Source organism: Rana temporaria, chromosome 4 (genome assembly GCF_905171775.1).
Source record: "Rana temporaria chromosome 4, aRanTem1.1, whole genome shotgun sequence".
NCBI lineage: Eukaryota > Metazoa > Chordata > Amphibia > Anura > Ranidae > Rana > Rana temporaria.
This window is the reverse complement of record NC_053492.1, coordinates 354,647,469-354,666,304: the sequence shown is the minus strand read 5'-3', so window position 1 is coordinate 354,666,304 and position 18,836 is coordinate 354,647,469. Positions and strand designations below refer to the sequence as shown.

Sequence of the window (18,836 nt, the reverse complement as noted above, 5' to 3'; positions counted from 1 at the left end):
CAATTTAATTGGGCAATCTCCTTTAGATTTACCAGCAACTGTACATCATGGAAGGCTAATTGGATTTAAATTTAATGAATTGATGGTAATATGAGTGACCGGCTTAAACGCAGATAAACTCATAAGATCAGCATTGTTTGGAAAAATCAACCTGCATATGTTGATAATGTAGAAATAAGAAAGTGTAACTCTTCACAGCCTATGAAATTGTTAATGGCATAGACTGAAATGTGGAATTGCAAAATAAGGAAGCAAGGGTATTTTGTCAGCTTGGCCATTCCCCAAAAAATTGGCAGAGACCCTAGTGTATGACCAGAAGAAAGCAATGGGATAATTGTGCATGCATTATGCAATAGCAGTGTCGTGATTTTGGAAACTGGTCTAGTGTGTTATCAAAAGTGTTGTATTTATTCATCGCATTTAATGTTGATTTACATTTTTCTCTGGTTTGAGCACCCCAGACAATATACTTTACTGGCCACTGTCTCATTACAAACTAAAGGAAACCTTCTATGTGTCTTGAATACTTGCATGTAAATTAGTTCACAGGTACGTGAGCTTTGTGTGAATAAACAGCAGAAACTACTTTGTAAACATTGGCTGAGGGCTGTTGTCATCACAGTAGTAAAATGAACCAGTGCTGTTGGCCGTCTGCACTGAACATTCTACAATACACACATTGATTACATTATTGGAATAGTGGATATTTTAACAAAAGTTATCTCAAAGTACTAAGACAAGTAGGCCAACATTAGAGTTGAGCAACTAACATTGTTAGAAGAAGAGGTCAACAAAGTTTTTCTCAAGACGGGTTCACATTTCCGGCACATATTGCTCAAGCATTGCCTACTGTTATCACTATCGGGAAACTGGTCCAGATCAGTTTTGTGCAGCTGACGCTGGAGCAAGTGCATGTGGACAGGAACGGTCTGACATTAGCAAAACTATGATGCAAAGAAGGATTTAAAAAACTAAAACATTATTTATAAAAAAATACTTAAAAAAAATAAAAAAAGCCATGCAATTGTATATAGTATAGTGTTTAAACTAAATGTCATCTAGTGAGGATGAAGTCGCACGAGCGTTTAGCCACAGTGTGGATTCCAGTGGCGGGAATCTACTGATTCTTCATGCTGGGTTTTACAGCTATGAGTGGATGACTACAGCTTTGCCGAGCAAGTACAGTGCAATGACAGGCTGTTGATAGCTGCACCTATTTGTTGCTGTTTGCACAGCCAGTGATCTTTAAAGTGCAATTGTACCCTCTCTAGCAACTTCATATAATTTTCCTCTTGCCCTTAACTATAACAGAATTGGATATTTTTTACTGTTAGGGGGGGTGTGTAATACCTTTTTTTGTGCACCCCCTCTCCTCACTTGCTTATTTCTGCCTGCAGTGCTTGCCGTCTCCTGGGACACCCACTTCACGGGTCCCAGTAGGAGTACTCTATAGGGACATGTGCCACATCATCATAGACCAGCTGTCTACTGAAGGTTTTTGAAGCTATCCCATCTATGATGCAGCAATGCAGAATATTACATGTGGATTATCACAGGGCTGTTGCACAACCCAGAAAACAGAGTGATGTCAGAAAAAGATGGCTGCGTGGAGTTGGGTGTGCTGTGGCTTAGAGGTGAATCCATAGGGATAAACATTGGATCGCCATGCTTGTGGATATGCTTTTGGAGAACAATCTGGTAAGAAGGATGGGGGGGTTAAGTTCCTCTTTAAGCATAAGGTTTAACCCTTTGTTGACAACCTCTGTTAATTAGGCAGTTGTCAACAAGGGTTTAAATCTGATCCTTACAAGCTCACCTCACTAACCTCATATGTAGTTGAGGCCATAGTGTAAGTAGAGGAATGTGCAGGTTGACATATCTCAGAAGTCTCACACCGGGACTGCTAACTCAGAAAGGGGCACAAAGAAGAGCTTCATTATATACACATGTATATCCCATCGCCCTGATCTCTCCTGAACCTAGTCATGCTGTAAGTATTGACATATTGTAATTGAGCTCATATAGAAAGATCAAATGTATTTAGAAAATAGCAAGCTGAGACTCATCAGGAATAGGAACAAATCAATAGCCCTGACCTATTCCAGTATATGAATAAATTATAAATATTTCTACATGAAATGTCAATGCTATATTTAGTCACTTACTATAAAAAAAAATAGTATATGTCTATTTAATTCTGGGTCAAATAAGGAGAAACTTTACACATAAAACAACTAGTGCCAAGATTTTTTTTTAAATGCTGCTCTGCCGTCATTTCGTGTAGCTTTGGACAAACTCGTTAAAAGTTATTGTTGCATACACAAACTGTTCTAGACATCAGCTTGTTGAATAGTAGCGTAAACTTTGTTCAACAGTTATAAATATTGAACAGTAGCTCAAGACTTTGTACACCTCATTCAATATTGTTCTGTAAAATAGTATAATTTGTGTGTCTGTAAAACAGTGTGCTTAAAATAAACTAAATGATCATAACATTTCCGATAAGTCATTTAGAGTGGCAGTAAAACAAATGGGTTTACAGGGAATATATTTGGACATATCAGTAGTTTAACAAGTCCATATGACTGAATGTCATAATGTAGCACTACCCCCGTAGGAGCTGCTGGATTAAATTTGGGTCTGCCGTTAACTCACTGTTCACCCTATCAGAACTAGGAGTCTGTATTGGAAAATATGTCCACAGAGGTATGCACCAAGCACTTAGTCTTGTTCTTTTACAATGCTTTTATTAAACAACTTGCGGCAACAGAGGGATGAAGGGTTAGGGGAAATTCAGATACCTTGTTTGAAGATCACGGGTACTTCCTAGGATCCAGAGGACAAACAGCTTCCAGCACTGGATCTCGCAACCACCGGATAGGCCTCTCTCACTGATCTAGCAGCCGGTGCGATGCGCGGACAAAGTCTCTGCCACAGACTTAGCGAATACAATGGGGTTATTGCACAATCCTCTGCCACAGGATTGCATAACCAAACAGTTTTTCCAAGTTTAAGCACAGCTACACAGTACCAGAGTCTTTAAGCCGTCCGGCAGTACTGTGAGGTGGATTGGTTGGGATGCGTCCTCCAATTGAGTCACCAGGCCCCTGGCGCAGTCCTCTCCCGGAAAAGGTCTTCCCCTGGCTCTTCCAATTGCTTGGCTTCTCCCTGCAGGCAAGACGGCACAGGACCACCCCTGGACTAGTAGACACCAGAAACTCCTGGGCCTACTTCCAGTAACACAGCCTCGGGCCAGCAGGCCCAGAGGCAGAAGAACAGCTATGACATACCTTAAGCCAGGAGGGCCATCAGGTCAGAGAACATAGAAAATGGCATCTGTCTCTTAAGTATCCTCTCCCAGCATGCACAGAGGCAAGAACACTTCCACTGGGCTGCCTCTGCGGAACGAGTACTCAATGCACCCAGCCTACTGTATTTCCAACATTGACCTGTGGTGACAGCGACACCTACTGTCAAGTGGGAAATGCAGACAACACAGCTGAATTAGAACAGAAGCAACAATTTACATAATCACTCTGAGCCATTTATAGCTCAGATAACCTCTAAATTTACACATAGCGTCTACTCAACAGGAGCAGGGCAATAATATTAAGCAACAGTGTATAATTTTTTAAATACGTAACACTAATACAGTGCAGTAATTACAGGTGAAGTTTAAACTGCTTATATTTTGTCTTCCCTGCTGCCCCCTTTCCCCATAAACATGCTAATGAAATAATTAAATAAAATCTTTAGCAGATCCACATAGAATTAGATGGGCGCAGCGTATCAGAGATACGCTACGCCGCCGTACCTTACCTGGCGTAATTTTGAATCCTCAACGAATTCGCGCCGTAAGTTACGACGGCGTAGTGTATCTCTGGTGGCGGAATTCAAATCGGCGATTAGGGGGCGTGATTTAAATGAAGCGCGTCCCTGCGCTGAATGAATTGCGCATGCGTCGTCACGAAATTTCCCGCCGTGCATTGCGCTAAATGACGTCGCTAGGACGTCATTTTTTGAACATAGACGTGACTTATGTCCATCCCGATTCACGGACAACTTACGCAAAAAAAAAATTCTAATTTTGACGCGGGAATGACGGCCATACTTAACATGGCAAATCTAACTATACGTCGCAAAATACCAGCTTTAACTATACGCTGGAAAAAGACAACTAGAGACGACGTAAGAGAATGCGACGGCCGCACGTACGTTCGTGGATCGATGGAAAAATTTGCATAACCGACGCGGAAAACGACGAGAACTCCACCCAGCGGGCACCGAAGTATTGCATCTACGATCCGAAGGCGTACGAAGCCGTACGCCTGTCGGATCGAACCCAGATGCCGTCGTATCTTGGTTTGAGGATTCAAACTAAAGATACGACGTGGGTAATTTGAAAGTACGCCGGCGCATCAGTAGATACGCCGGCGTACTCTCTCTGAGGATCTGGCCCTTAGTTTCCATGACAGACCTTATTTTAGACCAAGTTGCATCACCACTAGGTTTCTTTGCTTCTCTATACAATGCAGGCAGATAATGGTTGGTGGGATGGACCCGCAGCGTGCTGTATGTAGCTTCCTGAAAAACTGGGTAATGCCCATATGAGATGCTGAGCCTCCATGTTCGAAAGATCTGAATATATATTGAATAAAGGGATTGGGCAAGGACAGTAAAGCTGGGGAGGAAAGATCTAAATGATTCCTGGATGCCCTCCAGCCAGAAATTGAAGTGAGCTCTATATGACTTGCTGCAGCTTTTAATGCACACTGTATGAAGCTCACAGTGTACAGTAAAATTAGGCTAAGCAATTTCGGTACAAGAGAGGAACTTGTACAATAGTTCAAGGTGGAAGTTAAGTTCAACTTTAAAGTGGAGCTCCACCCAAAAGGGAAGGGATGGGTTTGCACACTGGTTTTGATAGGTACCCGCTCCCACTTCTGGGTAAGATCGCCATGGCAATCTCTGAGCATTTACGGCCCCTCCTTCTCCCCCTCCCCCCGCCTTCTGGGACACAGACAGGTCCCACAAGATGGTGGGACCATCCAGAAAGCACAACACGACATTCTCATGCGCAGTAAGAAACTGGGCTGAAGGCTTCACTGTCGGTTTCCCTTACTTACAATGCCGGCGCCTGCACCCGAAGCCGAATGACGAATCGGCTCATAGGGGCCAACATTGCGGGATCCTTGGACAGGTAAGTGTTAAAAGTTAGCAGCTACAGTATTTGTAGCTGCTAAATTTTAAAAAATATTTCCAGACTGAAGCTCCTCTTTAAGCTCTAGGCATGTGACTGTGCCTAGGACTGAGTGTGTTCTAGGAGAACAATGTCATTAATGTGCTGCAGGCAGGAAGTCATTTGTCAATTTCCCCTCCCCCGAGGGTTTACTTATTCAGATTGTACAGTGAGACAATGAAGGTAGTGTCATACACACTCCCCTTATAGGGTACATACATACAAACTCTATGAAGACGTGTCATTGTTAGACATTGATCCTGTGTGTAGCTGCCCTTATCCTTAGTTTGTCAATACCTGTGATTTGGGAAGATTTGGACAACCTTCAACAATGCAAGCTTTCAATGCTTTATTATGCATGTGCAGTCAGTTAGCAAGATGTAGTGGAAAGAATGGGAAGTGACGAAACATCTTCAAAGTTGATAGGTAGTGAATAAATTGTTTTGTGCTGCAGGAGATATACATTTATTTTAATTAGTTGTATGCCTGAAATTAGTAGTTTCGGCATCTCGTTATTTTAAAATAATATCTCTTCCCAGGAACCTTTTTAAAATATGTTTACTGTATGTTTTATGATGTTTGCAGCTTGAAGCAAGAGAAGGCAATACTATTAATGCCTAAGAAGATTTCAACAGCTTTTCTCATAGGATTTGGAGTCAGAGCCATGTGAAGTTAATAGCTTTATAAAAGAATTGCTAAACTTTCAAGCCTGCATCAGCATAAACCCACTTAGCTAATGAGTAGCAAAGAAATTCCTTACTTCTGGTGGTCCTAGATTGGCTGACATACTGTAGCACTACAAACAACAAGTGGCAAGGCACCTCCCTTTCTTCAAAGTTATGTACTGCCAGGACCTATCGCTACATTGTTCCTGAATAAGTGTTATAACTAAGGCAAAACTTTTTCGTTTTGTAAAAAGGGGAAGTGAATTAGAACACCTGCCAGCGTTTATTGCTGTCTGTGTCCCCATCAAGGAGTTTCTCCCTCTCTATTTGTCCTGTTTACTACTATCATTGCAAGTAAAACTAAAAGAAAATCCCAAATTTTGGGTTGTCCTCAGAAAAGTGAAATCTTCCAATGGGGACATGGGGTTCTGGTGATATGGGGATCCCCAAGAGAATCCCTTAATTTGCAGGGATTTCCTCTCCCCGATAGGACAAATATTTCAAAAACAAACCTTAAGAGTTTATAACCCTTCTTTACTTTATCCAAAATGAAAAAAAGTTGTGCCTATAGTTCTACTTTATTCTAAACCCAAAATGTATTTTCAGTTTTGGATAGTGTACTCAAGGGGTACAACTTCTGTTTATTTGTAGTCTATGGCCCGGATTCACGTAGAGCGGCACATCTTTAGACCGGCGTAGCGCATCTCATATGCGTTATGCCGACGTAAATCAGTGAGGCTAGAACAGTATTCACAAAGCACTCGCTCCCAAACTTGCACCGGCGTAACGTAAATTGGCTGGCGTAAGCCCGCCTAATTCAAAGTAGGAAGGAAGTGGGCGTGATACATTAAATTAACCGTGACCCCATGTAAATGAAGGGCCGAACAAACGGCGCATGCGCGCGCGTGCTCAGAATCACGTCGCATATACTCCCTAAGATACGACGGCTCAATGCGTACGACGTGAACGTAACCTATGCCCAGCCCCATTCACGTACGACTTACGTAAACAACGTAAAATATGACGGCTGTTCCCTGGTCTATACCCTAACATGACTTACCCCTGCTTTATGTGGAATAACTTTACGCCGGACGTACGCCTTACGTAAACGGCGTAAACTACTGCGACTACTACGTTTGTGAATCGGCGTATATAGGTCATTTACATATTCGACGCGTAAATCAATGGAAGCGCCCCTTGCGGCCAGCGTAAATATGCGCCCAAGATACGACGGCGTAGGAGACTTACGTCGGTCGTATGAAGCCCAAATTCAGGCGTATCTTATTTGCTGAATAAGGCGCATAGATATGACGGCGCATCCGTGGACTTACGCGGCGTATCAGTAGATACGTTGGCGTAAGTTCTTTCTGAATCTGGGCCTATGTTTCCACTGGGAAGACTTACCCTCCCTACTTAAAAAAAATATTTATAAAATCTAAAAGGAGGTAAAGGAAAGTCTTCCTATGGGTATATTAGTTCTGTTGACTACTATAGGGATTTTCTCTCACTTCCTCTTTTGTCTATTGTACATGAGGTGAAGGGAAATCTCCTACCTGTTTTTTCCCCCCTAATATTTACAAAATTAAAAAAAAAAACTTTGGGCTTAAGATATAATTTAATGATGCATATGTTCCCAAATACGTTCCCTTTTTTTCTGTAGAAAAGGTAAAACAAACTGTTGGTTGTGAAAAGATCTCCCATCATCTTGGAAAATCAAATAGAAAAAAGGAGAACTAGAACCCCTAACTGGACTTTTAAGACACTTGTGGTGAACAAATAGTATGTGAAGAGAAGTGTAACATATATAATATTTATTAGGAAAATCAAACAATTCAATAAAAATTAGCATGATCGAAGGTAGACATGAAGTGTTGGTACATATAAATGCAAGGTTACAGCATTGCGTTGTATGGTGTGGTTCACAGAACTGTCCCAACGTTTCTGAGAGATGTCTCTCCTTCTTCAGGGGTGTACTGGGGAGTCACACTTTACTCTATAATATATATGAAAAGTGATCAAAATGATCCATAAGTTATTTATGTATAAGCAACAAATTGTATATATTTTTGTTTAGTGTACTACACTTGTAATACTTACAGCTAAAATCGGCTGTATGATGTACCGGTCTTTATGATCATGCGGTCATCTTGGAAAATATTATAAGGAGCCGATTTATAATGGAGAGTGGCTATCACCATCCAGTCTGCATTCTGCTCCATTGTATTTCTCAATGCTGCAACCTGCATTTTGTGTTCCATTAATTAGATGCATGCTGCCTTACTGAGCCTTCAGAACTATAGTGTTCTCTTAAAGTGGTTCTATGCATTAAGGTACAAAACCTTCTGGGTTCTCCTTATACTTACCTGAGCCGCATCTCGATCCAGCGATGTGTTTGCCCAAGTGTTTCTCTTCTTATTGGCTCACACAGCAGCAAGAGCCATTGTCAATCACAGCCAGTGAGCCAATGAGAAGAGAGCGGGGGAGGGGCGGGTGTAGTATGTTATCTGGCCTTGCTAAAATGTAAAATAAGTTTAGCTGGTGATAGACATAAGAGGGTATACAGACATGCAGGTATAAGGTGACCTCTTTTCAGAATTTATCCCACCTGGCCCTTTAACTATACCCCCAAAAAAACTATTTTGGCTGAGCTGACAGTCTCCTGTTTTGCAGAGCGGGAAGAGAAGGTGATCAGTACAAGCAAGCTCTAGTATCAATTATTCCCCCTGAGAGGGTTCAGCCAGCTGGACCTCCCTGACCCTGAGTCATGAGATCATCACAAATTTAATCCAAGACCTAGCATCTGTCTACTAATGTCTAGGAGTATCATTATTGTATATTATGTTTGAAGCCTTTTTAGCATTTGAGTTGTGTTTGGCCTCTACCATAATATCCCCGGCCATTTAATTTTGTTTCTTCTTTCCCATATGTATTCTTCAATGGTGTGCCCGCTAGCTAAACAATACAGGCTGTAATGTAGGTGCAATAGTTTTCATACAGTGCACCTTATCTTCAGCAGCACAGAGGAAGGTATTTTTTTAGTACCTCCAGCATCCTGAGTGATTTTGAGTCAGGGTTCCTCAGGAAGTGGGGAAATTTAAAGGGAGATTGATTTTTTTTAACTTGTAATTGAAGGTTTTAAACAAGGATTTAGATGTTGTGGTCTGCAGCATTTTCAGTAGCTTTCCTTCATAGACCTATATACTGTAATAATGAAAACCTGCAATGCTATCCGTTGACCTTTATATACTAATTTTATACATAGTTGATTTTTTTTAGAACATTTGTTTAAAATGTTATTTAAATATTCTGCCTTTTACATTCAGAAGTTACTGTTGCAACACATCTAACACTGAAGATGTAGTGGAAATTGTTTGTTTGTTCGAAGGAGAAAATAAAAGATGCGCTATACTTTTTTATGGACACATTTCATAGCATTTGGACATTTTTTGGCCTCATGCCCCGTACACACGATCAGGATTCCCAGTGGTAAAAAGTCTCCCGGGAATCCCGGGGGGAAAACCGAGAACCTGCTCGGTCACTTTCCCCGTGTACACACCAGAGGTTTTCCCACCGGGAAAACTGCGGTGAGAGCTTTGGCCGGAAATCCCGCATTCGAATCGATCGTACGATAAACTGATCGTTAGTACAGGAGATTTGGGGGAGTATGAGAGCAATATAAGGTGGTTAAGTTAAGCATACATAGTTGAATAGATTTTTTTAAACCCACTTTTAGTGTCAGTACTTGAAAAATATAGAAATAGTTGCAGACAAACAGGGGTGATCCTCTCTTTGTAAATAATTATGATCATAGAATCCTGAGCATTGTAAGTCCCATAGAAATGAAGGCCCCTTGACCCGCCCTGCTCTAAGGAAATGGAACCTTGACTGCTGGATGCTTGGCAACTAAGCGGGGCGTCAATATAATCAGTGAGTCGGAGTGGCTCCTTTGGGGGATTGGCTACAATGGCACGAGGTGACTGAGTGGAGTCAGAACCAGTGGCGGCTGGTGCTCAAAATTTTTGGGGGGGCGCAAACGAAAAAAATAATTGTAGCTTCACTGTGCCCATCAAATGCAGCCACTGTGCCATCAATTGTCACCACTGTGCCATGCCATCAAACGCAGCCACTGTGCCATTAATTGTCACCACTGTGCCATGCCATCAAACGCAGCCACTGTGCCATCAATTGTCACCACTGTGCCATGCCATCAAACGCAGCCACTGTGCCATCAATTCGCACCACTTTGTCATGCCATTAAACGCAGCCACTGTGCCATGCCATCAAACGCAGCCACTGTGCCATCAATTCTCACCACTGTGCCATGCCATCAAACGCATCCACTGTGCCATCAATTCTCACCACTGTGCCTTTTAATTGTCACCACTGTGCCCTTTAATTGTCGCCGCTGTGCCCTTTAATTGTCGCCACTGTGCCCATTGTCCCCACTGTGCCTATTGTCGCCACTGTGCCCATTGATGTCGCCGCTGTGCCCTGTAAAGTGCCCCTTTCCCCCACCCGGCACTTACCTTTACTGGAGTCAGCCATCCACGTCCCTCGATGTCTTCTACCGCCCTCGATGACTGACAGGCGTCTCAGCCAATCAGGTTACCGGTAGCCAGAATAGGCCAACCTGATTGGCTGAGATGCCTGTCAGTCTTATACAAGGAGCGCATCCCTGGTGCGTTCCTTGTATAAGTTTCCGGGACCCGAGGGCTTTACCATCTGAATAAAACAGCGGCAGCGGCGATAATAACATAGATTCAAGCAATGCATGAATCTATGTTATTAGACTCAGTGGCGGTGAGAGCCAGAGGGGGCGGCGCTCCAGCGCCCTCTATGGACGAACAGCCACTCGTCAGAACTCTACTAAAGGCTACGCAGAGGCACGCCTCTCTACTCCCGGGAGAATTTGACGTCACACAAGTTGCCCACCCACCTGCCTGTTGTGTGTTTTCGTCACAGCTTCTTGGCAGATTTACCTTGCCAGCAGTTGGCATTACTTTATGGGCTATCCCCTTGAGTTTAATTACTGGTCAGTTTAATGCCTTCCTCGCACTGATGGTGGAGACAAGCCTCTTAGACTTTACGGTTTGTTGTATATGCTCACGGTATAACCGTGACTGCCATGCTATTTTGAAAGTTATTATACTTATGTTCAATAAAGCTGTGGCCTTGCCCTACTTCCAACTTAAAGTGGTCTATGTGTCTTCTTGGGGGGGGGGGGCAAGGTTTTGTTGTGTTTTAAATACAGGGGGTTAAGACAAGCTTCTATGTTTTAACAATGGAAATTAAGCTAGCATTCTCACAATGGGTTGTAATAACATACAATAAAATAATAATATGCAAGAAAAGGTACATGCAATAACAATTTGTTTAAACATAAATCTGAACAATATACACATGTGATGACTATGTTAGTTTAATAACCTGTGCATCTACTAGAAACATGATCAGATAGGAAGGTCTGAATTCGGATCATTCCATTGAAGATCAGGTTACTGCACAGATGTATAGTGCAGGTGGAAAGGGACAGCCCAGGTCTAAAGCCTTTATTGAGCTGTTAATCAGCTTTTTCATGCACTGTGTGTTTAGCCTAGCTGATGTCACTGTCTGCTCGGATTACTGATCATATACATATCACACCTACTATTGTGATTAAAAAGAAATGTAGTAAAGTAAAGGTTAATTACAAGCAAAACACAACATTTTGCAATGCAAGCCAATAGAATAGCTGTTTGTTTTGCATACATTTCATAGGGTTACCACTTTATCCCTTGTAAATAAATACATTGAAATAACACAAGTTTTGGGGCTAATTAAGGTGATAAGTAAATCTACTCAAGGCCATGCCTGCATTTGATTCATGTTTGAGTTTAAAGTGATGATAAAGTCTTGTTTTTTATTAAATTGGGTGTTCACCCAAAAAAATAATTTTTTAACATTGTCATTCTGACAACTCGGCTGAATGTAATCGGTTGTTTTTTTTTATTTTATCCCCGTACATACTGTATTTTCACCGCCGCTTCCGGGTATGTCTTCTGCGGGACTGGGCGTTCCTAATTGATTGACAGGCTTCCGACCGTCGCATACTGCGCGTCACGAGTTGCCGAAAGAAGCCGAACGTCGGTGCGCAGGCGCCGTATAGAGCAGACTCGCAGTCTGGCTTTTTTCGGCAACTCGTGACGCGCTATATGCGACGGTCGGAACCCTGTCAATCAGTTAGGAACGCCCAGTCCCGCAGAAGACATACCCGGAAGCGGCGGTGAAAATACGGTATGTACGGGGATAAAATTTAAAAAAAACAGCCGATTGTCATTCTGACAACTCGGCTGAATGTAATGTTAAAATATTTTTTTTTGGGTGAACCCCCGCTTTAGGAAAAAAATAATAACCATGTTATACCTACTTGCTCTGTGTAGTGGTTTTGCACAGAGGAACCCGGTTCCCCCTCTTCTCGGTTCCCTTGTCGGCCCTCCTGGCCCCTTCCTAGCTATGGGGCACCCGAGCTGAGCCGCTGCTCTTTGTGTCCATTCACAAACTGAGCCTCGGCTTGGCCCCATCCCTTCCATCTCCTGATGATTGGCTCACTGGCTGTGATTGACAGCAGCAGGAGCCAATGGCTGTTGCCAAAAGCCAATCAGGAGTGCGAGTCCCCAGAGAGGCAAGACTCTTATGGGTATCGCTGGATCGAGAGGGTCTCAGATAAGTATTGGGGGGGGGGGCTGGGGGGCTGCTGCACACAGAAGTTTTTTTTACCTTCATGCATAGAATACATGAAGGTATTAAACCTTATGCCTTTAGAACGACTTTAACTTTTTCCCTGTTATCAATACATGGCCTTATGTCAGCTGCAGTGGCAGCATTCACTTCTTTAGCTTACTGTTAGGTTTCTAGTGGAACTGATTTAGATTTTGAACACACTCGCTCACTGTGTCCATTCATTCATAACTGAAGCACAGTAAACTGTAAACTGCATTGATTTGTGTTTCAGCTTTGGGGTCTATTTACAGCCTCTCACCATTCAGGTACATGAGACCTATATTGGTGGTCAGAGACAGTAAGTATATCTAGTTATATTGGTATAGGGGAATATGGAGCTGGAAACAAGACATGCTGCGTTGAGACAAAGCAGCCACAAGGGTCTTAATCTTAAATGTTCTACTTCTGCTTCAAAGTGGTCCTTAATTCTGGTGAGCATTGTGACTACCAGGGATTTCCTTCACTTTGATAAAAATTTCCTCTCACTTCATGTGTGGCTATATGATGGGAAGTGAAAGGAAATCTCTCCAATGGAACACAGATGACCAAAAAAAAAGAAAGAAAAAAAAAAACTGATAGGAGTTATAACTCTTGCTTACTCCAAATTATTTATTGGAGGGGGGATTATGGTGTGGGGTTGTTTTTCAGGGGTTGGGCTTGGCCCCTTAGTTTCAGTGAAGGGAACTCTTATGGCGTCAGCATACCAAGATATTTTGGACAGCTTCATGCTCCCAACATTGTAGGAACAGTTTGGGGATGGCCCCTTCCTGTTCCCACATGACTGCGCACCAGTGCCCAAACAAAGTCCATAAAGACATGGATGAGTGAGTTTGGGGTGGAGGAACTTGACTGGCCTGACCTCAACCCAATAGAACACCTTTGGAATGAATTAGAACAAAGACTGCAAGCCAGGCCTTCTCCTCCACATCAGTGCCTGACCTCACAAATGCGCTTCTGGAAGAATGGTTAAACATTCCCATAGACACACTCCTAAACCTTGTGGACAACCTTCCCTGAAGAGTTGAAGCTGTTATAACTGCAAAGGGTGGGCCAACACAATACTGAACCCTACGGACTAAGACTGGGATGCCTTTAAAGTTCATGTACGTGTGAAGGCAGGTGTCCCAATACTTTTGGGAGTGTTTGTATGTATATATATATATATATAGGCATATACCCACTTGTGTATATGATTGTATAGCAAAAAACAGCTGTGAACCAACTGAATATTTTCAAACATACTTTTCTAGTCATACAAGAAATGTTTAAATCAGAAATATTTACTAACAGACTTTTAGAGTGGATGTAAGCCCAAACATTTTTTTTTTATGTCACAATGTAGAGAATACAATTTCCTATGATCTGTGCCCAGTCTTGCCACACAGAGTTAATCCAGCGCTGAGCAAACCTCTTTTTATTGTTCAGTGAAATAAAACAGACTTCCAGATAAAGACCAAAGTCTTTGCTTGAGTGACAGGTTATTTACATATCTTGTGCACTAGCTTGCAGACATGCACAGCTTCTTGTCTATGTATATTCTGATGGCTGTTTACACTGAACTGTGGATCACCCCATATTTTGAAAACATTTAATCAAAACACAGGAAAGACAGCCAATCCTGGGAGAGCTGGACGGGAGAGGAGGAGAGGGGAGGGGGATGTGAATTGTGCACTTTACAGAAGCTGTGCATGTCTGCAAGCTAGTGCACGAGATATGTAAATAACCTGTCACTCAAGCAAGGACTTTGGTCTTTATCTGGAAGTCTGTTTTATTTCACTGAACAATAAAAAGAGGATTGCTGAGCACTGGATTAACTCTGTGTGGCAAGACTTGGCACAGATGATAGGAAATCATATTCTCTACATTGTGACATCCCAAACAAATTTGGGGGTTTACATCCACTTTAATGTACAGAAATGTTTAGAGGCAGCATCTTGGCACCAATGTGTCCAGAGTAATACCTTTACATATTAATCTATACATATTAATTGGTTTATAAGTAGGTGTTTAGAAATCCATTTTAGAGTTGTCATTGATCCATTGAGATTGTGCCTCACTATGCTTTTGCTAATGTTGTTAAGGGAAGCATTTGTTTCCCGGCCCTTTTAAACACCTGCTGTGCTGGTTCCCAAATTGGGCTCATTGGGCCAGATCCACAGCCAGGGGCTGTAACTTAAATATTCGGATTTAAGTTACACCGCCGGAAAATTTCTACCTAAGTGCCCGATCCACAAAGCACTTACCTAGAAATTTTCTGCGGTGTAACTTAAATCCGGCCGGCGCAAGGCGTGCCCAATCTAATGGGGCGAGTCCCATTTAAATTAGGCGCGCTCCCGCGCCGGACGTACTGCGCATGCTCCCCATGCGATTTTCCCGACGTGCATTGCGCAAAATTACGTTACGCCGAGTTTTGTGAATCGCGCCGGTAAAAAAAGTTGCGTCGGGAAAAAAAAGAGATGCGGCGGGAAAAAAAAAAATTTGACAGCGTCGCGGGAAAGAAGGGTCTACTTTTACATGGTGTACTAACTTTACACTTTGTAAAAGCAGCCCTAATTTTGCGATGGCAAACTAATACTTACGGAGAAAAAACGAAGCGTAAAAGCTTCGTGGATCTCCGTAAGTGCTAATTTGCATACCCGACGCTGGATTTCGACGAGAAATGCCCCCAGCGGCGGCTGCGGTACTGCATCCTAAGATCCGACAGTGTGAGTCCCTTACACATGTCGGATCTTCTGCCTATCTATGAGAAACTGATTCTGTGGATCAGTTCCATAGATAGAAACAGGGATACGACGGCGTATCAGTAGATACGCCGGCGTATCCCTTTTGTGGATCAGGCCCATTGGGCTCAATGTTATTGTGTCAGCTACTACTGTCACAAAAGTCTGCCTATTTATTTTCTCCAAAAGTGGGGGCTCATGGAAAAGAGCTGACATCTTCGCCAGTCTAAGTCCAAAGATCTACTGCTGGAGTAAAAAATTAAACCTTTTGCTATACATTAGGAGACCTGTTACCAACTAACATACTGTCACATCCAACAAGATGCAATAGTTCTTGACACAGAAGTAACTGAAATTTTAAATAGGGCTTTTGTACTTCACAAATAAGTGTTACAACGTGCTTATTTCTGTTTGCAGCTTCTACATAAGAATGGAAAAATTGCAATACTTAATGGAACATCTGATGGAGAAGAGACCGTTGAAGTGATCATACAGGATGAGGATTTAAATGGATTTCAGGAGGAAGTGGTAGCAAAAGAGGGTATGTACGTGATTTTCTGTAATTAGTTCAACATATGTTTAAATGCACATCTATTGTTATGGGAACATTGTGGTGAAATGAATTGTCTGGCGATAGGGTCTTCTTAAAGGTACACTTAAAACCCAAACATATGTATCTATCTTGACATAACATAGAAAACAACATAATTGGTTATATATCCTGAAAGACACCACTCTCCTCTGTGGTTTATTCCATTCTGTTGGCAGGGCTGGTGCTATTACTAGACAAACTAAGCAGCCGCCTAGAGCGCCCTGCTGCCTAGGGCGCCCGGCCACTGGTGTTCCTACTCTCTTCTCTCTGCACAAGCAACTAAATCTCAGCTGGCAGCCACCACTCGCACATAGTGTCAGAGGCGCATCAGCGGCGGAAGACTGTGTCTGGGTCCTGACTCCCGAATCAATGGAAGCAAGCAAACATTCATTGATGGGCACTGGTAGGGTGCATTTGATGGGCGCTGGAGAGGCTACATTTGATGGGTGCTGGTGAGGCTGCATTTGATAGGCACTTTATTAAAAAGGTGGGGTATACATGGGCAGGGGAAAGGGGGTGGGGTCAGGGGTTCAGCAAAATGAGGTTTCGCCTAGGGCAGGGGTCCTGAATTAAAATTCAAGGAGGTCCGGTCACTAAAATGTTCTTTGGGTCGAGGTCCGAGTCTCAAGTCCCCATTTGTCCCCATCACAGTGATTTTTTATATCAGGTGTCCCCATCACAGCGCCCCTTTACATCAGGTGTCCCCATCACAGCGCCCCTTTACATCAGGTGTCCCCATCACAGTGCCCCTTTACATCAGGTGTCCCCATCACAGTGCCCCTTTACATCAGGTGTCCCCATCACAGCACTCCTTTACATCAGGTGTCCCCATCACAGCACCTCTTTACTTCAGGTGTCTCCATCACAGCACCTCTTTACATCAGGTGCCTCCATCACAGTGCTCCTTTACATCAGATGTCCCCATCACAGCACCTCTTTACATCAGGTGTCCCCATCACAGTGCCCCTTTACATCAGGTGTCCCCATCACAGCACTCCTTTAAATCAGGGGTCCCCATCACAGCACTAATTTACATCAGGCATTCCCGTCAGAATACCTCCTTACATCTGATGTTCCCATTAGAGTCCCCCTTAACATAAAATAAGGGTCACGCTGATGGGCACATTTTATGTTAAGGGACACTCCAATTGGCAAATTTTATGTTAAGGGGCACCCTGATGGGCACATTTTATATTAAGGGGCACCCTCATGAGCACAACAAAACGTGCCCTTTAACGTAAAATTTGCCCATCAGAGTGCCCCTAATTCAAAATGTGCCCATCAGTGTTGCTCTTAAAATAAAATATGCCCATCAGAGTGCCCTTTATCATAAAATGTGCCCATCAGCGTGCCCCTTAACATAAAATAAGGGTCACGCTGATGGGCACCTGTTATTTTAAGGGGCACTCTGATGGGCACATTTTATTTAAAGGGGCATGCTTATGGGTATATTTTTTATGTGCACACTGATGGGCACATTTTATGTTAAGGGGCACTCTGATGGGCACAACAAAATGTGTCCATCAGTGTGCACATTAAAAATATACCCATCAGCGTGCCCCTTAAAATAAAAATGTGTCCATCAGAGTGCCCCTTAGCATAAAAAAAATATTCCCAGCAGTGTGCACAATATAAATATGCCCATTAGTAAACACTAGCTAACATAGGGCCCACATACCTTGAATAAGGGCACAACTGAAGGGGCAGAAGCTGCAATATAAGGAGAGCCAGGACCCGGGAACTGCGAGTAACGGGGGGTGGGGTGCGCACGTCACATCACGCCCCACTAGCAAGAAGAGTCAGGACCAGGTGTCTTCTCGTCAGAACACCGGGAATCGCGAGCAGCAGGGGGCGGGCGCGCACATAACGTCACGCCCCTACTGTGTGGTTGTGAGTGCTTTTCAACTCGGAGACCTTCGGTGAGGAGCAGGGGCGGGCATACGCACTCAGCATCACTGGGGAAACCCGTGGTCCCAGCAAACAAACAGTGGCGGCCTGGCAGTCCAGGCTGAAGCGTCACTCGGTCCGGACTCGGACCGCAGGCCGCCATTTAGTGACGGCCGGCCTAGGGTGTCAAAAATGCTTGCACCAGCCCTGTCTGTTGGTGTTCGGTCATCCCCGGTTCAGCAACTTATACAGGATAGTCCAGGTCCCACTGTGTTTCCACCACATAAAGCCTGTTTGACCCATAGAACGTATGTTCTCTCGTGTCCAAACATTCTGGTAAGCTTTCTACCTACCGGTGGCAGTTTTCTTCACTTCATCATCCCTTCACCTTCACTGCTTTGTTTCTGTTTGAAGCCATCACCAGGTTTTGAACTATTGCAAAGATTGAAGTTTTGGCACTATATAGACACACAGTCACACATTTTGAGCCTACTCTTCACCTCCTCTCGCACGGCATTACTAACTGACATATAAGCATGGATGTTGCACCACTTCCTTAAACGAAATCTCTCTAAAACTGAGTTGATATTATTCCCTCCTGCCCGTGCCCCACTCCACATCAGAGTGCCCCTTAAAATAAAAATGTGTCCATCAGAGTGCCCCTTAGCATAAAAAAAAATATTCCCAGCAGTGTGCACAATATAAATATGCCCATTAGTAAACACTAGCTAACATAGGGCCCACATACCTTGAATGAGGGCACAACTGAAGGGGCAGAAGCTGCAATATAAGGAGAGCCAGGACCCGGGAACTGCGAGTAACGGGGGGTGGGGTGTGCACGTCACATCACGCCCCACTAGCAAGAAGAGTCAGGACCAGGTGTCTTCTCGTCAGAACACGGGAATCGCGAGCAGCAGGGGGCGGGCGCGCACATAACGTCACGCCCCTACTGTGTGGCTGTGAGTGCTTTTCAA

General features: G+C 43.5%; 1 protein-coding gene across 1 annotated transcript in view; it reads left to right on the top strand.

Annotated features, from left to right (window-relative positions):
- The window catches only part of AKAP12 (A-kinase anchoring protein 12), a 235,196-nt gene that overhangs the window by 153,448 nt on the left and 62,912 nt on the right, over positions 1-18,836 (top strand). Inside the window, exon 3 of the mRNA XM_040350847.1 lies at positions 15,801-15,924. Within this exon, the coding sequence (XP_040206781.1) occupies positions 15,801-15,924 (124 nt within the window). The remainder of the gene's footprint in view (positions 1-15,800; positions 15,925-18,836) is intronic.